This window comes from Bombus fervidus, chromosome 4 (assembly GCF_041682495.2).
Source record: "Bombus fervidus isolate BK054 chromosome 4, iyBomFerv1, whole genome shotgun sequence".
NCBI lineage: Eukaryota > Metazoa > Arthropoda > Insecta > Hymenoptera > Apidae > Bombus > Bombus fervidus.
Genome location: NC_091520.1, coordinates 15,077,820 through 15,102,676, shown reverse-complemented (window position 1 = coordinate 15,102,676; position 24,857 = coordinate 15,077,820). Strand labels below are relative to the sequence as shown.

At 37.5% G+C, this 24,857-nt stretch overlaps 2 protein-coding genes across 8 annotated transcripts in view; one reads left to right on the top strand and one right to left on the bottom strand.

The window, feature by feature from the left end:
* The window catches only part of LOC139986319 (kinesin-like protein KIF13A), a 157,990-nt gene that overhangs the window by 69,926 nt on the left and 63,207 nt on the right, over positions 1-24,857 (top strand). The gene's annotated exons all lie outside the window — the stretch shown is intronic.
* Positions 10,799-14,741, bottom strand: LOC139986334 (uncharacterized). The gene is made up of 5 exons (XM_072001575.1): positions 14,477-14,741; positions 14,023-14,136; positions 13,795-13,947; positions 13,466-13,691; positions 10,799-13,387 (listed from the first exon to the last, which is right to left on the bottom strand). The coding sequence occupies exons 1-5, from the start codon at positions 14,558-14,560 to the stop codon at positions 12,702-12,704; spliced, it is 1,263 nt and encodes a 420-aa protein (XP_071857676.1). The 5' UTR covers positions 14,561-14,741; the 3' UTR covers positions 10,799-12,701.

Here is a 24,857-nt window from a genome sequence, read left to right as displayed (position 1 = left end):
TCTTGTTAATTTCGATTAGCTTAGTTTGTAGTTGAATTTCTCGGAGATAGTCGAAGAATTCAATTACAAATCTTTCATTGGGTTTCCAATTGCTCGGCTGTATTCTAATTTCGATATTTAGGTTCGTTTATTTTTCGTTTATCGCTGAAATTGTACTTTGCGGATGAAAATTGAACGTCGTGATCGGAAAAATTCAATCGACGTGTATCCTTTTTAATTTCGATTTTGGTATTCGTTTGGATTCGTTTCGTTTTTCATTTACTGCTCGATTTTTTAAAGGTTGATCGTAAAACATTCAGCTTTGTTTTATCCGTTTTGTTTTTAGTTAGCTTTTACGAATGGAAAATCGGATATTTCAATGGAAAAATGAAATTATAACGAACAATTGGCCACAAATGTAGATAAAAATGGAATAAAAATGTGGTCTCCAATCGAATACAACATCGAGTATAGTTCGTTTAAACGTCAAATAAAAATATATCGTGAACCACTGTACGTAGAAAATTTCTAAATAATTGCAAGCTTTTGTTCTAGGGAAATGAAGAATTTCACGATCGGTTCAACGAAACTTAACAACATCGACACTCGAGCCTAAGAATATCGTAGCAGCTGCGAAGAGTTGCGAATTAATGTTTCAAAGGTGCTTCGTGTTCACGAGTTTCACCCTAAATTTGCTTCTCCCCTTTGAAACGTCTCTCGTATGTATAATTAATCGTGTCGAGTTTTTCGACCGGTAAGGGATATTAGAGAAATTAATTATTCATCGTGGCGATGGGCTACCGGCCCTTCTACCGACTTTCTCTCGTGAAAGTTGGAAACGGTGTTAAGAGGCAAACTCGAAAAGAAAAGGAAGACCGTGATGGAAAGGGTGAAAAAATGGGGCGACTTTGAAGGACACATATATATATATATATTCTCTTGAAAGAGTAAGAAAGGAAGTATTTTAAGGACGTGTGGTTTTTTAATCATTTAAAGATCATTTATAGATCGTTATGTACGATCGAAGTATCTGTTTCGTCCAACTGGATCGTTAAGCTGAATTAATTAACAGAAGGATGTGATTTTTAGCTATGTGCGGATCGGTATGTTCGATGATGTAACGACGACGAGTATTTTATTAACACATTTGTTACTTTGCGGATTTGCAGTGTTAAAGCAAATGTTTACGGCAAAATGTTAACCGCAGGCCATATTCTGCTTCTCGTATTTTTGTATAATATTTTTACAATATAATATTTCTTTACTATTATTATATTACTACAAATCTTCCTGTTATAGTTACATTTCTTATTTTATTGTAGTCGAAGTCGTGTTGCAATTATATGTTTTCTGTGTCGTTCAGAACTCATTTACTTTCATGTTTCTCATCCGTAATCGGAAGAAGAAAGAGTAACAAAGGAGCGATGCATTCTATGGGGGTCAGCTTCTCTAACTTTATACCGAATTTTATTTGGTCAGTCATTGATTAATCAAAGGACAGATGTGAAACTAGCTTCAAAATTTTACTTTTCTTTTTTATAATACGCGTCTGAGTCGCGTGCCTGGACTATGAACAAACCGCTAACAAATAAGCTTTTAAAAGAAACGAATTAACACCTGACGTAGTCAAGGGATGAAATAAGATAACGAGAGTGCACTTGGAACTCGACGGTTCTCCATAAACAATCGTCTAAAATTTCCACTCTTCGATATTGTGAAATTCTTACTCAACAAAAAGACGATCTACGAAAAGAAGTCCTGCAACTAAAATTAACCGATCAGACTCGATTGTCTGATTATTCTCCGTGGATACACGTTTCATCGAGTCGCAACGCATCCAAATCGCTTCGTTTCTATGAGAATCGTGCGCTCTAGCCTTCTGATTGGTTTACGCCGCGAGAATTCACAAACTCGAATTCCGTAGACGTAATTGCCCGCGAAAACTGGGTCTCGTCGATTGTCCGCTGGCCCGAGCGCCGCTCTCGTGTGTTCCAGAGGGACATCTCGCGCTCGAATAATTCGTTTAAAAGCGTTACAGATAGGATAGAACGGAGGATCGAACGCTTGACAGCAATTTGAGTGTGAACATTCATAATATACTTCTTGTATAGCTCAAACGCGAAGATGAAAAGGGTTATTAATATAGCGAGGTCGTTGGCCTTTTGCCGCCAATGATCAGATTTATCGAGTATGCAGCGACCAAATCGAGCATTGGTTCGTTCGCGGTAAAATCGTGTTTACGCGTCTTGGTATTTTCCTAAACGTTTTTGTTGAAGTTATTTGATGTGTGAACAAAGGAACGCGTGGATAAATTGTAAAGTAGAAAATATATTTTAATACAGAAGCGTAAATACAAGTCGGAATATAATTTGAGCTGATCCAGATCCGCACGCTAGCAGTGTTGACTGAAAGCCCTGAAGCCATCGTCGCCTGTGTACCGTTTATGGTCTGCCTTCGTCCCAGTCTTTTGTCTATACGTTGTCGATCGCTTCAGTGCTCGAGGGAACTAAAAAGACCAGATGTAGAGTTCTCTTAGAAGTGGTGACCATTTTAACAGTTTTAACTCTACGTTCTACAGGATTTCCCCCTGTACGGTTCATGTAATCGTTTAACGAAGATCGAGGGTAACAGTTGGCAAATCAATTCCACAACCGAGCTCGTTACCTAGAAAAAAAGCGAAGAAAAAAAAAAGAAAAACGGTCGTCGAGCAAATTTACCAGATTTATTTGCGCCCATTCGACGATTCGTTTCGCCTTTGCCGTTTGCGCCGAATGGCGGGGCGAACATCCGCGTCGAACATCGATTATCATTTCCATTATCGTCAATTCGCAATCAGACGCGCAGGCTGCACGACTGGTCGACCAGAAATCGATTATATCTCGCAATATTCCTCCGATCGTGGCCCTTCTCTTCCTCGCGAAGTCAACCCATTAGATACGATGGTGTTCGTTTGAGAACCGCGGAAAGAAAGTTTAAATCGTCGCAGCATCGAGATCTTCGATCTCGAGAATAATTGCAACGCGTGGAAATATCGTAATGCATTTTGAAATCTCTGAATCTCCGATGAATTTTGTCTGTTTGTGGCAGGCAATGACAGAGCGAAATACAGTGACGAGCAAAAGCATAAACGTACTACGCTAGTTTTATATAATAGTTTTTTAATAATAGAATTAGGTGAGTCTGATTAATAAAATGTAACAGTCTAGTGCCGTTAATATCGACGATATACGGAATATTTTTCAAAAATAGGAATTTGGAACAATGTTTATAATTTCGCATGTTTCGTCAAAACGAATAGAACAGCGAATAAATGTTTGAGAATTGAAACTTTTAACGAAAACTGATCGTTGTCTATCTCACAGTCGACTGTTCAACACTCTTGCGTAGTCATTCTTCGGTTTGCAAATTGTTTGACACGCTTAATCGAAGACGACGAAGGAAGACAATAAGAACAGTTTCTGTTCTGTTGTTAATTCTATCGCACTCGCTGAACGCGAAATATTATTTCGACAAGACGGGGCCCTAAGCATACTACAAAAGTAGGATAAACCTGACTCTAAAGTCAAAAGTTTTCCATGATGAAGTGGTCAGTACAAAAAATATGATATTCGATGGACAATTTGTGGTCCATCGTGAAAAGAAACTGGCAAAGTATAAGCTTTATGGGTTCACGAGTTCTCCCACCCTCCTCCATGAACGAGTAAACGAGAGGGGGCTTGTGATGTATGCATTCTCGGGTCCAGGGCCCCTCTTAATATTAATTTTGAAAGCTTGCAAGCGAGCATAATTAAAGTGCGAGATTATAAACTTTGTTCGAAATCCATACTTTTGTAAAATATTATGTATATTGGGATTAATATGTGGGTACATATCATGGACATATCCATCGAATAAATTATGTATATAAGAGAATGATGTAAATAGTACCATAAGAGCCAATTAAAGAAAATCATAATAATTTAAATTATTTTAAATCGGAGCTCCTGCGTGTGTCACGGATTGGGATGTTTAAGCTCGCACATCCGCACACATGGAATTAACGTGATTTTCAACCGAAAAAGGTGATAATTATCAATGATACATGTGTGTTCGTTGTGTTAAAAATACGAGTTTGTCTGAGGAAAAGCGTAAACACACTCCATTTGTATAATAAAAGAGAAGAACATATACTTCATCTAGTAGAATTGTTTTGGGAATATTAATACGTTCCATTCTTAAATCCTTTTATTTTTCGTGCTTTCTGCTGATAAGCTTAGGGTATAAATGTGCTATAAGGTTAATAAAACATAATTAATACCTCGTTTTGCAACACTAAGTTTTATTAACCTTAGCACATTTATACACACTCTAAGGTTATCAATAGAAAACTGAGAAAGCAGAAACTTAGTGTTGCAAAACGAGGTATTAATTAAGTTTTATTAACCTTAGCACATTTATATACACTCTAAGGTTATCAGCAGGAAGCACGAAAAACAGAAGAATTTAAGAATGGAACGTATTAATATTCCCAAAACAATTCTACTAGATGAAGCAGAACATATGGTATGTTCTTCTCTTTTATTATACAAGTGGAGTGTGTTTACGATTTTGCTCGTCACTGTATATAAAACAGAATCTCGATAATCGAATAATCGAATAATGAAAAACTCGGATAATACGGTAGTCTTTATAAATTGTATAATAAAATGATAGAAAAAAGAAAGAACATTTTGATAATTTAATGTCGTGCGTGTATTTAAGTTTCATTAATTACCTAATCAGGTGAAAGTTCGATCGATCGTTTTCGCAATACCTGACTATTTACACTTTCGTAGTTCTTGCGTTAAAATTTCGAAAGAGACAAAATAATAACAGAGTTGGAAGCTGCACGGATAATACGGAATTTTATTAAATTTTTTTGATTAAACGAGGTTTGGATAGCCGAGACTCCATCGTAATAGAAATGTAATAATAATTCGAACTTTATAGATATGATATCCCTTTGTTGTTATTTCAATATTTCCAATGAATTTCATCCCGACGTTTCTATATTTCTATGATTCGTACGATCTTCGCAAATTAAAAAGTTACATAAATACACGTAAATGCAGAGAGATATAACACACGTAACTAAAATTTATAGCCTTTTTCATTTTCCATTTTATTCCTCCGGAGGAAGCAGGTACAAAAGGGATAAACGATGCGAAATAGAACGAAATATGCGATATTAACTCACCATGACCTATTAAATTTCCGATACACTGTCGCACGATATTTAATATGCAACATTCGATATTAAATCGATGAAATTTCCTTTTTTTTCTCTACAAAATCGTAGACGCGTGTATATAGTTCCTCAACAAACAAATAAAAAAAAAAAAAAAAAAAAAAAAGAAAAAAAATTCACTTATTTAATAAAAGTAATTTCCATACGTCCCAACGTTACTCCCCGCCTTTTTATCGATCTTTTATTAACCCAGTAGAATTTTCTCCGCCTCTGATACAGAATCGAATCGACTAATAATTCAAACCTTTCGTCAAGAACTTTCTTCTCCATTTATTCAACGTTATCCCGTTTCAATCTAGCGCCAATGAAAAAGACTTGCAAAGAAACGGAACCTAAACTCGTGCGATCGGCCTCTCACGATCTCTCGAGCATCCACACTTCCTCGAAAGCATCTTCCAAACCTTTTTAATACCAGCGCTCGTTTTCATTCTCCGATCGATATCCTCTCACAAAAGGTAAATGACTAAAAAATAGAGAAAGGGAGAGAGGAAAAAGATGGATAAAAGTTTAACGAAGGTTCGTGACACCCCGTTGGAAAGGTTAAGCTCTGCCTATCGCACCGTTGCAAACTTTTATACCGGGATTAATGGTTATTTAATAGTCGAAAGCACACAGGCCTCGTTACGGAAACGTTCTTGTTGTTTTTCCGCTTGTACGAGTACCTAAAGCGATCTTCTTTTAAGAATCTTTAATTAGAAACACGCTGGCTTTGTTGGTCCCTTGTAAACGTTACTTCCGAAAAACGAGATGACCGACAAGTTAGACGCGGTGTTTTGTCTAGCTTCTCCTTTCTTCTCTGTTTCTTTTTCTCGTTTTTTATTTGCAAATTCCGGCTGATGTTTGTTGGGTTATTTACACGACATCTGTACGATGTGTATAGGTATAAAGCTACGAAGCTTTGTGAATTATTTCCAAGCTTTCATTCCCGGCGAATGTTTGATCTTTTATCGGTAATTCGATCATTTTATTCGTCGATAATTTTATCTTGTTCTTCAACAATTGTGTATTTCAATTATACCTAAAGCATATGATGTGATTGCAAATTACAGACTCGAATTACGTGACGTAACGTGGCTATGTTTGTGTTTGACGTCTGGCGTATGACAAGTGACAGATGCGCGAACAATCGAATTTTGAAAGCATTGAAACGGAACCTATAAAGTTCACAGTCGAGAGAGAAAGGTGGACGAAAGTCGTAGAAAACGGAGGAAAATATGCTGCTTTCGAGTAACTCACTCGATTTTCTTTGAACGAGTGCGATTTTGATAAGGAGAAAAATCCCAAGGAAACTAATTGATTCTCCTAATTCTTATGGTCCTCGATGGCACAATGACAGCATCTCACGAGATAAATTTCGAACAAAAATCGTCGTTGTACGCGAATCTACGGAACGTCTAGAAAAAAAAATGATAAATTATTCGTTCGAATAACTTCGTGGCTGTTGTAGCGTTAAAGCGGTTAGAATAATCCGTGAACGGGAGAACGATTTCCTAAAATACTCTCAACAGGTCGTTTTTGGTAAAATCAACGTATCCAAGAGACAAAGATCTACGAGACACGAGAGTTTCTGCGCTGCTATTGCGTTTGCGAGGGACGCTTCCATTGAACCAGTGGGACAGTTTCTGCTACGAAGCAAAAGCATTTACAGCTGCCAGAGATAGAAACGCGGGATTAATTATACGTACAAATGTCCAGCATAGTTTTCGTGGCAGCCGCCGTAGTTTCAGAGATACATAAAGGCCAGAGGATACGACCGGTTGCGGTTTGTTTCTTTTTCAAGTATTCCGAACACGTGGCATTTGGCTAGCTTCCCCGTTAATTTGTTAATGTCGCTTTTTCAAACATCGTCTCTGGTAATTAATACGACCGGTTGGCAAAAAAAGTTGGCTTAATCGAGGTATGGGATTAGAAAATTCACGTAGAATCCTTCTCGCAACTTCCGTTTGTGTATTTGCAGCAACGGACGGGCGCGTGCCCTCGTTATACGGCAAAGATTTTTTGTGATAGTACTTGGACCAAGACTGAAGCTGAAGAAAAAGCCATAACAGATTCAGAGGTAGCAGAGGAGCTGAGTGTCGGTACACATAACGAGAGAGAGAGAGAGGGAGGGGGCACGTTTTACAAACCAGAGGCAAGAACAGCTTTTTTGAAAAGTGTTACAGAGAGGAAGTTTACTACAAATTGTATCAGGTTGTCCCAAATGTTTCTTTCGTTTTATAAGGATTTTGTAATAGATTCACAGTATTTTTTGTTTTATATTATTTTATTGAACTATGTATGATGTTCTAATAGAACAAAACGGATCATACAGAGTTCAATAAAATAATATCAAACAGAAAATATTGTGCACCTATTACAAAATCCTTATAAAACGAAAGAAACTTCTGGGACAAGCTAATATATCGTAAGAGGATATTAGAATTTTATTTGGTCGCCATTTGTGGTTTCACGGAAGGGTGAAGTTTCAAAATGTTTCAGTTTGGTACTGTGCGACGCGGACTGCGAATTTTGATGCAGCTACAGGAAATTTGATGATGCGAAATTTGCATGATGCTAAGTGTTCATGATACGAGAAGATGTATAAAGTATCCAAAGTATAGCGCTTTCTCTAATACATGGTAATTCAAACGATTTTCCACCGCGGGCAATTTTTTTAATTATATTCTCGAAAATATGAATTTTCCTGAAAACTGGCAGTCTGTATTTCATATTGCGTCATCGAGATAAAAATTTGACACAAAACGAACAAGATGAGCGAGTCGTGGCGTGTCTTCAACGTTACAAGAAATTCGTCGAGCGCGCAGACAGAAAGATACGTCTCGGTTCAACGAATACAGATTCTTTTGGTGAATTTCGAACACTCTTGGGACTGTTCAGAATGACTTCCTAGTGGATTGTGCATTGCATCCTTTCCAGTTCGAAAAATAAGGAAACGAGGTCACGAGACCTTCTATGAAAATGTTTCGAGGTCTTCAAATTTATTAAAGTTCCCGCTTTATTCAAAAGCAAACGTCGTCGAATTATATGAGCAATTAAATTTTTTAATTTATTTTCCGATCGATGCATAAAGATATCGTTCAATCATTTTTGGATTATTTTGTACTCATTTTGAGAATATTTCAAAGTATTTCAAAAGATCTCGTTTGGAAGTAACAATTATTATACAGTCGCATACTTGTCGAAATATTTGTTAGTTTCTCTTTGCCGAATATTTCTTTGTCATTCTTTAACTATTTCCCCCACCTTGATTCTCTCATTGTCTTAAATTGCATTTCTCTCGCATACGCACACCCTGCTCCTTCCACAGCAGCTCGTTGTCTCGTATTTAATCGTGTCACCCCTTTGTGTCGATAATTCGAAACGAAATTATCGCTTCCGCCGTAGGAAATTGACTCGAGCACAATGCTCGATGCTCGCGTCAGCGATGTTTATCGCAAATTACCGTGATAAATATCGGAAAATTGCGTCGGACAGGACCTTGACTTTTTGTCGATTTGCATCGAATAGAATGGGTCTATTAAAAAACGAACAGAATGATAAAATCAACGATCGATCGAGTTTCTTTAATTCATACCTCTTCTTTTCTTTCTTTTTTTTTAACACCTTCACGAACGCGGTTAGAGAAATGGAACATGAAAGTACATCTATTTTTTTAATTTTTCAAACATCGCAATACACGTATTTTATTTGGATATTTTGCATATTTTTCCATATTACGTACAGTTCTTGCATATCTGCGTATTCAAATTACCCATGAATACATAAACATTTGCGATCTAGTAATAGCGATTTAAATAATCACATAATTGTTTTTCTAAATTACATAATTCATAATGTATTATAATAAATGTATAATAAATAACAATAATATATTACGTATATTATAATAAAACACGTAATTGTTATTTACTACTCGTAATAGAAATATCTATACTAAACACGTTGACATTAATCATTTGGAATAACTGTTAATAATGATAATTCAAATAGCTACATTATTAATATATTGTCCGAATGATGTCGTGATAGATACGAATAATAATTACTTAACATTTATGAACGATGGTTTGCATCGTTGTTTATTTGAAATAGATGAAAATGGTAGTTTAAATAATAACATGATCGATAGAGATCAGAATTTTGTATTTTAGACGAACGAACCATTAGCCGTTTCTTTCCCGTTTCAGGTAAACGATTAACGTATGCTGTTTCATTGAGTTAAACTAACGATTCACGCAAGTCTCTAGCAATTTTTCCTGCGCTTCCAGTTATTAAAACTGCTTTGTCATAATGGCAGCTATTGTGGACGTGTTTCTATAGCCATGCAGCAAATAGCTCGTAACTTTCTCAATAACCATTCTAATAACTTTTAATATCGGAAGTTTTTAAATTTCGCGATAAATTTTTTAATTCACTCTTTCCTTCTTTTTTTTTTTTTTTTAAGATACTGTGTATTATTACAGTTCCTTGTTTCTCGGGCGTAATTTGAAAATTTTCCAAAAGCGTAGAATTAACGCGAGAAAAGCTTAACATTCTGCCGTTAAAATCATTTCAATTTAATTCTCCTTAAGCTTCCCTAAATCGGTTTTCTAGCTTTTGAAATATTTTTCAAACGTTTCTTAGATATTTCTCCGTCTTCACGTCCCGTGGCACACGTACGTTTCAACTTTTCTTTTTCTCCCCAATTCTGATATTTTTTACTCGAAATTTTCTCTTCCCTTGAACAGACTACGATGCTCCACTCTTACGATCATCTCGATCGGTAAATTTACGCGAAAATAGTCGGCAGATTCGAGGAATAACGGTGGGCCTTTCCGCAAGGAAAGCGTGATAAATTAACGAGAAGGCCTTAAAACACAGACGACACTCGTGAACGTTAATTATCGAAGGAAAAGGAAAGAGAGAGAGAGACGAATGGGCGGGCTGACGAGCTCCACTTTCACGATGTTCACCGTAGTTAGAGGGTAATTACTGGTGGTACGGTTCGGTGAACGAAAAAATCATCGGGTTCTTTACCCTCGCTGGCTCGTTTTTATCGTGGATTGATGCTTTTGAACGCGTTAATCAAACACTCTGCGACCGATAGCCGCGTATCAGCTTGACGCCTTAATGCAAGGCACGGCGGTATGACAGTGAGAATTTTTTGATTTCATTTGTCGTTCCGAAGGGATACGACAGACGTTGCAGTTTTTCTTCTCTCAATTTGGTTAAATTAATTTTTATTTTTCCTTCCTTTTCTTGGTTAAATTAATTTTTATTCTTTCTTTATTAAATATTATTCTTTATAAAATAAAATAATGTTAATCTGTGTTGTTTGGTTTTAGAGATCTTTGATTTAGCCAGAAATTTATCAAGGACAGAACGAGATAGTCGTCAATTTTGTCGCTGCATCTATTTCCAATATTTCGATTTATTTCATTTTAGTACGATAACGTGTATATGTTACCGTTAATCACGTCAAAAAAATCACGTTATTGTGAAATATACAAAGAAATTAAATGGATCTTCTGTAACAAGGCAGATCAAAATTTCTTATTGTGGTTTGTTTTATGATAGAAAATTCGTTTAATTTCATAACACTGGATTTTAGAAACAATTCATTAAAGTGTGATCAATCACGAATTACGTTTGAAAATAGCATCTGTCTAATGTGATTTACGCACAGCTTTCCCGTCTCTTTTGACTCAGATTTCCTGAACTTTGGCCACAGGCCAGTCACTTGACACGTGTCCGTTTCGCGGTTATACTAAATGTTAAATCATAACCCTTGCCGACAACTCTGGTCGAGGTAATCACCCGTATATCTAATTACACAATAATCATGCGTTTTTCGCATACTTCACGCTTCACTCTCTCTACTAATTGCCGTACGATTTAAACGTGCGTACGCGTGCTCCAACATTTGTAGAAAATAAGCAAACATATGAGAATCGTGGAGGTTCGAGGAAGACAATTTCTAGAAGTTTGAGAAACATTATAATTATTAATTATTCAATGTCGTCCTAGTAATTATCTAGAGGATGACCTCGCTCGTTAAATAAGATTTCCACTTGAAATTTCCTAATGTTATTGACGGCGTGTCGATGAAACCGCGCGCCTCTGTAAAGAAAATTCACGTTTTATTTATGCGAGCACCGAATTAATTTACACGTCGAACAAAAATATTTCAAGTTTGAAAACATCAAATTTCATACGTTTGTTAAGTGTTGTTTAATACGTTTTATATATACAAGGCGTACGATCCGACTGTTTTTCGCAATGAAACAGTTATTCGCATAAAAAGGATCGAAATAACGATGGAAATAATATTCGTATTGAATAATCGCTATAGAGAGAAAAAACTAATCAATGGCTATTGAAACACGTTTGGTTACTCATCGAAATTCATCAACCAACAAAGTGTGCCTCTTTCCCTCGTGTATGTCCTCTGTATAAGGAAGGCGGCAGGAAAATGGCTGGATCGAATTAATTTCACGGTAGAGTGAAAATGGAAACTCGAGGTAGTAGGCTCTGCTGTCCCACGACCCAGGATCTGGCAATTTTCTGGGAATTCGAACTTGTCCTGAGTCATTGTATCCTCGAGAAACCCTCGTTGCGTGGAAAACTCGTGGAAATCTGGGTCAGAATATATGCGTTTTCATGCTCGTAGTCGTTGAGAAATATATCGTTTTATTCGAAACTCGTACTAATTGACATTTTTCATGAAATACGAATTATCCTTAAGAATACGCAAGAATTCGCAACTATTTGATAAATCAATTTTATTATTTATTAATTACATTTCTACCGTGCATATAATTTGCGATTTTTTCTTATTCGATGAATATTCTTTTCTCCCATTGACTTGAAATTTACGTTCGTAGTAAATTAGTAAAAGTAGATGATTTATTTGCCAGGTAGTTTGTCGAAGTTGTCGAAGTAGAAAAGGAAGATCGCGTTATCGTGTATCGTTTCCTATCGATTCGTAGCACGGACTGGAAGATCGATCGTAAATCCAGTCACGTAGTACGGTATAATGATCGTAGTAGGGGACAATTGCCGGAAGAAGCATGTTTGTATCACTTTGTCCCTTTGTATCGGTGTAATTCTAAAGAGTTAGGTATTATGTCACTTGTAGTCTCTTCCGTCACCGTCGTAACGAGGATATCTCGTTGAAAATGGAAAACGTGGGTAAATTTGCACGCCTTTCGAAACCACGCACGTTTACGTAACTTTTATACTCTTCAAATTTTCAACCTTACGTTTCGTTTTTTTTTTCTTTTTTCTTCCTTGCTTTTGTAATTTACATTTATCACGATGATTTTTATTATTGGATAAATTATTGTTTCATTTACTGGATCATTCGTTTATTTGATTTTATCTTATGTCCGATAGTTTTGTAATAGTTTTGAGTAGAATTTCGTAATAAGTTCATTTTTGAATTTTGTAAGTGATTCTTTTCTCAAACCATATCAAGTTATAAATCATACAAACGCTTCAGATCTAATAATATATCATGCAATGAATGATATAAATTCGTTGCCATTTCTTTAGAAACGTTTTCACTTTTTATTGGGTCAGTCGCTTTTGCATTTGAGCAAGTATTATCCGCTGCTGCAAATCGACTAGACGAAGCTGTAGGCACCTCCGTTGCAATTTTCTTTCCGGATCCAGCGATCGTCTGCCCGAGATGGATATCGTTTCCAGACTTTGTCGTTATATTCACTTTCGTTTTAGGAAAAATACGTCTCTCTTCGCGATTATTTGCCAAAGATGCTGCTTTTTGTTCCTCTATTTTCTTCAATTTCATCATTATGTCATTTCGCAATGTTTCCAACACTTCCGTAGAAAGAATATTTAATAACATTGCGTTAAGAGGAAGAGAATCGGCACATTTGCGAGGCACTTGATTCTTTTGCTCCTTTGCGTGTAAATGTTTCCCTGATTTCAACTTCCCTTGTCGTTCTGTCTTTTTTTCGCCGCTTAATCGCGGTTTCGAAAGTTTTTCAGATTTTTTCAGAGATTCTTTTCGACAGTCTTCTTTAGATTTTGGAAATCTTGCAGATTTATCTGAGCAATTTGTACTGCATGTAGGCGTGTTCATATCTATACGTCTCTCTGCGTTTAATTTATCATGTGTTTTGCTTTTTTCTTTATCCTTTCCTGAAATAAAACCAAAATTCCATCATTTCTTCCTTTTCTTGCGGCTTAAATAACCCGCGAATAAAAATGCGATAATACCTTGTATAGTGTTTAACATCTTTGAAAAATTATTTTGTTCTGACACACATTTTTGACCTTGGAACTTGAGGATTTTACTTTGCGATTCGAAACCGGAATTGGAGTGATTTTGTTTAAGTTTATATACTTTGTCACCTACTGTCTTATAATTAGCTGTTTCTTTCTTCATCGATGAATTAGTTCCCAAAGGCGCACTGACGCTCTTATCATCCTCCCGGTATAGCAACTGTTAAAATTATCGCAATAAGTGTAGGAATCTTGCTCGATAAATATTTCAAAAAAAGATATCGCATGGTGATAAACAATCCGATGATATAATTAAGTCTTACTTGAAATGCACGTAATTTATACGCATAAATATCATTATTTGTGATTAGATTTGCAACAGTAGAATATCCAATGCCAATAACATCGTTCAAATGTAATTTAATTGTCTGAAAGGGCTGTAGACGAACGCCGTTTACAAATGTGCCATGCGCGCTCTACAGATAATGTAACATCATCAAATGAAAGTATTATATTATGAAAATATATTGTTCTAGTGTATTAATATGTACCTTTAAATCTGTAACATATACTTCATTTTCGTTATGAAAAAACGTACAGTGGCGATTCGATGCTTTCGTACTTCGGCATACTATATCATTTTCCTTGACTTTACCGCACATATACTGGAAACATATGAAAGACACAATGTTTTATACACGTGGAACGTCCTTATTATTTGTTTCTCATACTCGCAATACATTATTTTTATTCGTAAATACTGAAGGTCCATGAACACGTAAATAAAAAGTAGAACATAAATGAAAGATTCGTTTCAATTACTAAACACATTGAACATTTAATATATTCGTACAGATTATGTATACTTTGCACACTTGTGTGTCCTTCGATTATTCAAAAATATATAAACATTCGCAGTCTACTCATCAAATTTTAAAGCAAACATTATTTTACAGTATGTTATTGCTACTTGTATAGTAGAAAAGGAGAACGTTTTATACTTACTGTATATCCTGATCGATCTAGAAAACGTTTCTCGGGGAAATTTATACGGTCCAATATAAGTACATAGTCGTTGTCGTTACTCATTTTTACCTTCCTCCTTTGTTTTTTTACCCTTCTGTTAATAATCTTAAATTATAGATGTAACAAGCGCAATACAACTTAATTAATACCTCGTTTAACGATATTATCTTTCTATAAAAACGTAATTTTAATATAATGAATACACAGGCAATGATGGTCACCGCCTTTTCCGGTTGAAAACTGCGTATATAATGAAGACTGCCAACTCAAATGTCACAGTTAGCGACATCTATCAGCAACGTCATTTAGAATAATTTTGATCGAGTTATTGTTTCCTAAACTAGCTGTTTTTGTGTTATGTACATAATTATTCTCTTCTTATATACGTAATTGATTCGCTGGCGATGAACATGATGTGTATTCGCATATTATTCCTATCGAATAATAAAATTTCTATCGAATATGAATAGAATGATTCGAATTCGAATTCCGATCAGCATATCATCGAATATAGTATCAATGGTATTACGAATTACGTTATGGTGCAAAGAATAAACTCAAGTCGGGCTTATGGTTCCTGTGTTTACGAATGTAGGAGAGTCGTGGAAATCGTAATAGCCGTTTACGTATAGAAGCCATGTAAAACAATGGAATATGCTTATGGAAAGTTGTCCAGCTTCATTCGTATATCGACGAGCAAACGTACTCCGTAAACATACTCGGCTAGTTTTACTTAAAAAGCGACGATACGAGTAATTTTTTAATTGAACGATTAGGATTCGCTAATAGTAAATACAAGGTGAGTCTGATTATCAAAACGTAACAGTTTGGTTTCATTAACCCTTTGCACCCTGAATTTTATTTCAATTTCGTCACCAGCAGCTCCCAATGCTTTCAAGTGTTTTATTTGAAATTTACTTTAACTAAAAAATGAGACAATTTAAACAAAGGAAGAGAGAAATTCACTTAAATACCAGTTTTATTCACACTATTGTTGTATTTTGTAATTTTTAAGTGTACGATATATCTTGAAACAATTTCCAGGATGCAATTCACAAAAAAAAGATGGCACTGAAAGAATGTCGAGTGGGATTCGACAAAGGTGCTCCTGAGATTAAAAATACGAGTACAAGGGGTTAATGTCATATATTACCATAATGTACAGAATATTTTTTAAAAATGGGCATTTGGAACAATGTTTAAAGTTTCGCAGGTTTCGTCAAAACGGATAGAACAGCGAATAAATGTTTGAGAACTGAAACTGTTAACGAAAGCTGATCGTTGACTATCTCGCAATCAACTGTTCTATTAATACTCTTGCGTAGTCATTCTTCGGTTTGCAAATTGTTTGACACGCTTAATCCACGACGAAGGAATACAATAAGGAAGACAATAAGAACAGTTTCTGTTCTGTTGTTAATTCTATCGCGTTCGATGAACACGAAATAGTATTTGGACCAGACGAAAGTAGGAAAAACCTGGCTCGAAAGTCAAAAGTTTTCCGTGATGATGTGGCCAGTACAAAAAATATGATATCCAATGGACAATTCGTGATTCATTGTGAAAAAATCTGGCAAAGTATAATTAAGCTTTATGGGTTTACGAGTTCACCCACCCTCCTTCGTGAACGAGTAAACGAGAGGGGGCTTGTGATGTATGTATTTCAGGGTCCAGGGCCCCTCTATGCGTTAGAGATGGCTATCGTGAGGGTTTTAATCGATAAGAATCTGACATTATCTTACGTTCCACTCCCTAGGAGGCGTGGTGCCTGTGAAGGTTTCTGCGCGTGAAAAAATAAAAAAGGAAAAGGAGGGAGGTTCGGGAGTTGTGAAACAGAACACAAGGGGAACGTTATAATATCTAACCAAAAATGATTAGAAATTTAATAGACAGTGTGCCACGTAGAGTGGAAGCAATAGGAAAAAAAGGAAGGAAACACGGAGAAAATATTTTGTCCATTGTCTAATTATAAAAGCTTAGTTCAACGAGCATAATTAAAGTGCGAAACTGTAAACATTGTTCCGAATATCTATTTTTCTAAACTATAATGTATATTTTTGATATTAATGAAAGTAGACTGTTACGTCTTGTTAATGAGATTCAATTTGTAATTGCCATTATCTAATCCTAGCCGATCAATTAAAAAGTTACTCGTATCGAGTAATACTCATAACTAGTGGAGTGTGTTTACGCTTTTATTATCGGCGAAAAGGAACTGGCCAACTTTTACTCGCGACATCCTCTTCGATAAACTACCGGAAGCGAGTCGAGAATCTTAACGACTGTTACAACGAACGTTTCATGTACACGCACACGTATATGCATACGAAACTCATACGTCTACGCTTCATATCAACTTAAAAATATTAAAAGGATCTTTGAATTCGTGCAAGTGTGTGTGTGTATAAGCGCTTGCGCATGCTTTTCAGATCCTCGCGAAGATTAAACCCGATGATACTTGTTCTTCCTTTTTGCTCTTGCAGCTACGAAAGTGACGCTTCCTCTTGCCTCTCTATTTTCGTCCGCATCTGCAGGAGCTGACGAACTGCAATTTGCATTGTAACGGATGAAAGTTTGCTCGCGCGCGTGCACGCAAGCGGAAGCTGCGCGACGTTGCGGAGGAAATGAAACTCTCGTCGATTGAGAGAGTGTTTTTCACGACCTTCCCCCCTGTGTGCGGGTTCTTATTACGTTCTTTTACTGGGTCAGGAATTTCAACGAGTACGCGCGATATTCTTTTTCTTTTATTTTCTTCTTTTTTTTTTATTTAGACGTTCTGTACTTTCGTTATTTTTTTAATTTATCTAATCATATACTTCGACGATAGAAACGGACGTTTCACATCTCTCAGACACATCATCGTTAACGCGTCTGTCAGTTAATAAATTATCGACGAGCGGAACTTTATATCGTAAACTGCGTCATACAGCGTCGACTTGAAACGCGTGCGACGATAATACACGCGTATCCTTGTCAATTTCTCCATCCAAATACTCTTATCCGGACAGAATGTCTGCCAGTAACGTAGTCTACTTTTTATTCTATTATAGATACTGCTATTACGCGTATCAGAGCATGAACTGAATAATTAGAGCAAGTGAAAATGTCGTGGAAATTACTCACGCTGAAAATTCACATAATCTAGCGAGCAAACAAATATATGACCTTCTTAGATATTCAAATTTAGATCGACGATATTCTCGATCTTTATTCCCTCGAACAAACCAAGTTGGACACCGGAGAAATAATTGTTCCACTGTTACAATATTTTTTCTTTCTTTCTTTTTCTCGCTGTTAATATACTGGAATTTCTAAATCCGTACGAAAGTTCGTCCCCTCTGTTATCTCCGAAAGACGTCAAAGCTGCTGCTAGCTTCCCTAGCTTATCCTCGTGGCCGGTCGTTGTTTCAGCAGAAGTTGTCGCAAAGTTTCCAGGTCTCTATTCTTAGCCGTGGACGATAATTGTCGGTGACGAGCGTCGAATAAGTCCTTAACACCATTAAGTTTCTCGGCTTTGTTTCGCGAAAACGCGTCGTCGTCCAGCGCTTCGTTCCGAATCGTAGCTGTCGTCTTTCGGTTACGTTAAGGTCCCTCCAAAGTCGCCAGTTCTACCAAGTCTTTCATCCGTTGTTCGTCGAACACCTGGTGAAAATGTTGGTTACCATCGTCCATTCGCAGATTTTCATAGCGAAGAAACTGCGTAGCCTGTAAGTTTCTGTGAGTTTCGAAAGATGAGCGAATGATGTTACCAATCCTCGAATTTTCATCTCTGTCTCTCTCGTTCTCGTGTTAATAAAATGAGAGATTTTTTAGAGGACTTTAACATAAAACTGTAGGCAATTAACGTTGACTTTATATCGTAAGATCTCGCGCGATAAACGACGAAAGGGAAACCTTAGTACGTTTCTGTACCTTGGAAACTAAGAAGTAGACACGAGATTTGAGAAATTAGCCTGACGGTGAAATCGCGTTATTTATTAAGCCGAGACGATCGATCATTGTCCAATTGTTGCAATACGATGTACGACAGTTTCTGCCTCGTTTTCTCTGTGTTTCTTCGGTGCGGGCAAAACAAATGGTCGTTTTCCATTTATCAGGCTAGTCTGGTCACGTTCTAAAAAATTAGAAAGTTTAGGATAGACTCATCGAGAACGGATTGACGCAATCGTGCAATGAAATATCGGATGCGAAGAAACGTCTGCTTCGGTCGTTGAAAGAAAAAGAAAAAATAAAAGGCAAGATTGTAGAAAAAAAGACAGAATATCGAATTGCTATAACATTATCGGCGTCTCGTTATAACATGTTCGTTATCGTTGTTTATGGAAAAGTCCAGCCGTCACGTGTCATGTTTGGATTTTAATAATTTCGCGCGATATTTTTGTCACTTGTGTGCTATAGTGAAACGTCTCCGCCGAACGTAGAGATAAGCGTTCGTTTAGCTATCTTGCCGAAAATTAAAATGCAATTCCTCTCATATACGTACATTGTGTGTGCGTGTGTGTGTGTATATCTCTCGTTTCCTATCTAAGACTGACGCGTCGCAAACGACATATGACACGTGATAACAAACGCGTTAATGCGAAAAATGATTCTCTTCAACGCCAGCATCTTAACTATGAAACGGAACAAAATTTCAGTAAATAAAATAATCGTCAGAATATTAATCCTGCATCTTTCTTCTCTGCTTCTGCGTCTTTTGCGATCTTAAATTCTTGCAATTTTTCTTAGTTTCTCAGGTTTAAAAAAAATCCACCGAAAACTCACGAATACACTCCCTGGCTTCTGCGATATCATTCAATTGTTTCTTCTTTTATCGCCACGAGTTGTCTTCATCTTTTTAAGCGAAGAAGAATTCATACGAAGATATGGAAGAAACGAAAAACTGTCTGAAATCACCGCTGAGAAACGTACCAGTATACCAGTATGGAATATTAAATTGCAACGCGTTCCGTTAGGTTGAAGAAACTGGCTAGAGGTTTGGCGAGAGTTCACAAGCCGTACGTTAAACCGATCTCCGTCGTCTCCGGCTCGCAGCAGACTTCGATATATCCGCGAGCGAGCTTTCGCGAGCCTCTCGATCACCGTTTACACGCATTCGCACTCTGCGCCGGAAAAATCGCCCTGAAACGCTTCCTTCGTGGCAACGTGTACCGCGCACAGTGTACAGTGTACACGAGGAACAGGGGCAAAAGCAATTTCAGAGATTCCACTTAACCTGTGCTGGCGTTCGTCAGCGAACCTTGCTTCGTGTTTCGCGTACAAGTTCGTGGAACTCGCAGTAGTTCGCCTGGAAACAGTTTACGTCTGGTTCGCGCGGCTCGAGGGATTCATTTGGGACAACTAAACGTGTTTTTGGGTTATGGCTACATAGCTGGGTCTGCAGGGTGGCATCGTGTTCCATTCGCGTTAAATACAGTCCCTGTTGTTACGTTAAACGCAATTATTAGGTTGTCCGAAAAGTTTCTTTCGTTTCATAAGGTGATAATAGATGAACAACAATTTCTGTTTTATATTACTTTATTGAATTAGGCATGATCCATTTCGTTGTATTTCTATTATTATGTTCCTGGATAATTCAATAATTGAATATAAAACAAAAAGACATTGTGCGTCTGTTATTTCCTTATAAAACGAAAGAAACTTTTCGGACAACCTAATACAATCGTTTCGTTTCGTATTTCACAAGCGAAAGCCGATCCGAATATATCGATCGACAAAGGAAGCGTTTTCCCGCACCATTTGTGGTTCCTGGATTTTGGAACCGAATTTGTTATCAAGTGGATGTTGCGTGGAGATGAAGTTCCTCCGCACCTGAAACAATTACAAGCTCGCAAAATCTGCTCGCTCTCGCGAATAAACAGTCTTCCCGCTTCGTCTCTTCATATTTGTCAAAACAAGCTGCGAACACGATTAAACGACGCTCGAATTCACAATATAATCTGAACAGCTGCTGCAAGTTGCCTGACGACCCTTTAAAATCCACGGTGAAGCTCGACTTCTTCTCTGCGAAGATCTCGCCGAGACCGGAAGTATTTTGGATCGTCGGATCAGTTCCCGAGAAGACGCGATGCACGATAATTCACTGGTCGTTAAAATTCAATGCCTGGAAGCGTTGCAGATAGGAGGGCAGTTGCTGTCTATTTCAACGCTTTTACGGGGTATCGCGTCGTTCTCGAAAGTAGAACGACCCGGATTCTCGTGCAGGAAGCGGCGATAAGCGGTGCCTACTGGAGATCACGCGCGAGCCACCCTCGTCGTGGCGCAGGAAATTTATTCGAAGGAGAAATTTCAACGAAATTCAGTCGCGATGTGGGTCAGTCTCTCTTCCACTTCTTTGAATGTGTGTGCGTGTTTGTTTGTATTTGCGTGTGTCTGTGTGTACAGGATGGTCCTGCGAGAAGAAAATTATCTCGTGTCCCTAAGGTTCGATCGAGTGGACTCTATCCATCTGCAATCTTACGATTTCGATGGAGGATAGCGTGACTTCCGGTACAGGATGCTATCTAGGGTAACTGGCTCGAGAAATCGGGTAAATGTACTGGTTTATGGATGGGTAGTTCGTGGCGGAGGAACCCTTTTGTGCACGTGTTTGTAGGCGTAAGGTCGTAGACGTTTGGAGATATTTAGAGAAAGAACGGATTTTTGTAGCGAGAAAAAGCTACTAAAGATATCATCCCTTGAGAGATTGCCGCACTGAAATTCAACGATCGTGCTCTTAATTCGAAATTTATAACATACAAATTTATAATACATAAGTTATACGTTTATAACAAATCGCTAAAATCGAAGAAGATCCTTAACTCGATTCTTGCAAATCTTACGAGACTCTATCAGAACTGCAGCTCGTGCGGTGTTGGAAGATCTCGTGAAAAATTAAGCAATCTACCTAATCTACCTTGCTACATTCAATCTATGTTAACCCTTTCGAGACTAACGGAACGATGCGCCTGAAAGTTACTTCCACGAAGATCGCGGGTTTGTTCATTCCCAGCAGCCGAGACTTGTCGGCACATAAAATCCGATTTTTATGTTCAACCTACTTTATTCTAATCTCGATGCTTCGCATTTTCTGCTGCAGAAACACAACTTTATTATCACGCTCATTAATAAAAGAAAGATTCATTTTGACAGGGTTTGTAAGTCCTGTTTCAGGACGGTCGATCTACTTTCTTCTACTTGGAAACTAACGAAATAACCGTAATATATGTTAGGCTATCGCTGTCGGCAAGATACTTGACATTTCGTGCGCAAAACGTGACCCATTAAATCGTCGCTACCGAGTGATTCAGATGGTGTGAATTTCCATGAAGGGCCAAGGACAGCGGTTGTTACTGCCCTTCTGTTCGTTGCGATGACACGTCACGGAATTAGAATACGAATCATTCTCGTCGTGTCGTATTTGTTTGTCTCTCTCTCTCTCTCCCCTCCCCCATAGTGGATCGATACCGGAAATATTACATATCAATTCCGACACCGTGTAATCTGGAAACTTGGAGCTGTTCCATATTTTCGTATTATATAGAAAATCATGACACGGCATTATATTACACCGCGAGCAATTTCCAGGGACAAAAGCAGACGTGTGTTCGCTAGTGGTGGTAATAGTAACAGTGCCGATACTGGTAGTAGTATTGTTCAGGAGTATGCAGACATTTTGTTCAATGTATATTTAACAACAATATTTGAGTTGGACGAAAGCGCAGAAACGAACGATGAATTAATAATGAGTCGATAATAATCAGAAGCAGCTGTTGCTGTTACGAATCGAAATTGTTAGAACGCAGAGCGATAATACGTTTCATTATTTACTGAACGCGCTGCTGAATATATTTTACTATATGAATCGTTGATTTATGTCAACAGTCATGCAAAACTCTTTCTATCAGCTTGCAAAAATTTTTTAAACGTGACTCAAAATTCAGAAGAGGCGGACATTGAGGATAGAGAGCTTATCGAGTAACAAAGCAACACTACGAGCTTCCACGATCATGTCGTTCATTTTTCATTTCCTAAGACTTCTAAGAAGAATATTTGTACGAAATTATACAAAAATCTGCAAATTTGGCTGTAAAATGTCGGCTGTGATTTACTCGCACAACTTTCTCATCCATTTAACACGTTATCGTAACACTGAACGAATAACGTTAAAATATAAAAATGAACAACAAATTAATATGAAAATTACCATTTTATCAAGTATAACGATATTTATCTGTTCCACTTTCCAAGATCAGCGTGTTATGGATTAAAATTGTGGACGAATTTTTTCACTCAAAAAAGTAAAAACTATTGGCTGTTGCTAGACGCGTATTGGGAAGAGAAAGAAAAAAGAGGTGAACAGGTCGGCGTGTCAGAATGCGTTACAGAAAATCGCAAAAATGTTACGAGTTTCTTTACCGGAGAAAAATGTGGAAAACTGTTAACTGGCATCGGATAAACACGGATTGGAGGGGAAAAAGGGGCGGACAGGGCCGCGTGTCAGCCTGCGTTTCGTTCTATTTTCACCGAAACGAGATCGATACACGAATGTCCGTGCACCGTGTGGCTGCAGTACGCTCGGATGACCGCATAACCGCATACTAATGCACACTATCGCATAGGCTACGCAAAAATAGTGGTGCATAGTCGCGTTCTATCGATCACGTCGTCCCTCTTATCGGATCTTCGCTGAAAGATCCAGCCTTCGTGGGAAACGAAAAATACGATTTTCCCTGTGCTTTTCCGATACACCATCCGTCTTCTTTTTCTTTTTTTCCTCCCCCTTTACCGTCAATGGTTTTATTTGAGAGGCTATTTTGTTGTCAAAGATATCGCGGTTTGATACGGTCAAATGGAAGGAAAGTAGTTTAAACGAAACGTATCGTCAGGTGCACGGGATTTACATTTGGACTGGAAGGTTTATGTGTGCGATCTGGTGAAAAGAATTTCGTACGGGAACTGGCCGGAAAGATGGTTTCCTATTACTTTCGCACGTATAGACAACGGAATTTGAAAAGTAATGGAAAAGGTAGAATTCTTGTGGCAAATTATTCCATCCACTCAGATTTGTATCATTTTCTTCTATTGCACGGACAATACGATTTACTTTATACGATACGTAGCGCAATACAAAATCGAGAAGTCATCGAGAAGTTTCGAGTTTTGCAGTGGAACTTTTGACAAGCTACTTGCTGACAAATTTTTCATTTTATCACGGGACCAATTTTAAGTTTTCATTTCACCAGATAAGAAGTGCCTCCGCGAAGTTGCTTTGGAAAATTTATAGCGACGTTTACGAAACACTGAAAGGCGCGTGTATTTTCGTCAAATGAACCTTCTGTCGGATAAAGGAGATCGTTCGTTGATCGACAAATCTCTTCGATTAAATTGAATGGAAAAATAAATTTAGCAAAACGATTTCCCTTTTTTTTTCTTCTCCTTCTTTAGAAACTTCTGTACGTAGTTTGAAAGTAGATAGAGACCCTACTCGGCCATTAGTTTCAATCTTTATCGATATAATCTTTATGGAGTCGCCGTGGAAATAATAAAATTTCAAAATGTTTCCTACAGCACACACAATGTATCATCGAACGAAGAAGTTGCGAATACTTTCACGAACCTACGTGTGTACGTACATCGAGCAATCATCGTAAAAGTCGTTGGAAATGAGATAAATGGCTGGTTTCACGCGCTTTCGGAATTCAACAGGGAATATTGATCCTCGCTCTCGTGACAATTATCGTTATCGTTGTGTCGCCTCTTTATTTCGAGTTAATTAGATGCCGGGGTTAACAGAGGCGTCGTCGATTACGCTAAACGGTAGAATAACACTCGTTTCAGACTTAACTTTGCCCGCCAGAGAAACTTGATTCGTTAAAGACGCGTCATATTACCTCGCAACACTAAATTTAGCAAATCGACGGCTAATTTCCTCGCCGAGGAAACGTTTCATCTTCTTTCGTCGGAAGATTGGGTGCATCGTGTAGGATTTATGTCGATGAACTTTAATAATTTTGAATCTCTTTAAAATGATAGTTTCAAATTGCACGCGCGCAATTTATTTTCGATGTAAAGCTGGTTTTTTCACGGCGAGCTTGCGCACTCCTAACTTTTCCTATTAAAACTCGAAGCCCGTTGATCGATGACTGTTTCATGAACACTGCGATTAAATTTATTGGAAATCGCTTCTATCGTTGCTCCCTTTTACTAGGCCATACTTCCATGCAATTTATACTTTCACTTGCTTAGCGTAAGTCGTAAATTCTTGACAATGCCGTGTGAAAAGAAATTTCAACCTCCGCTTACTTTTCAAGCTGATATTATTTATATTAATAAATACTAATTTATAGCATTGCACCAACGAATCAAAATTTCGATCTGT

Excerpts from the sequence above, each read along its gene's own strand:
- LOC139986334 (XM_072001575.1), bottom strand. The coding sequence starts at position 14,560 with ATGAGTAACGACAACGACTATGTACTTATATTGGACCGTATAAATTTC. Across the intron at positions 14,137-14,476 it reads TAGATCGATCAGGATATACA|TATATGTGCGGTAAAGTCAA; the intron begins GTAAGTATAAAA and ends ATATGTTTCCAG. Across the intron at positions 13,948-14,022 it reads TATATGTTACAGATTTAAAG|AGCGCGCATGGCACATTTGT; the intron begins GTACATATTAAT and ends CATTATCTGTAG.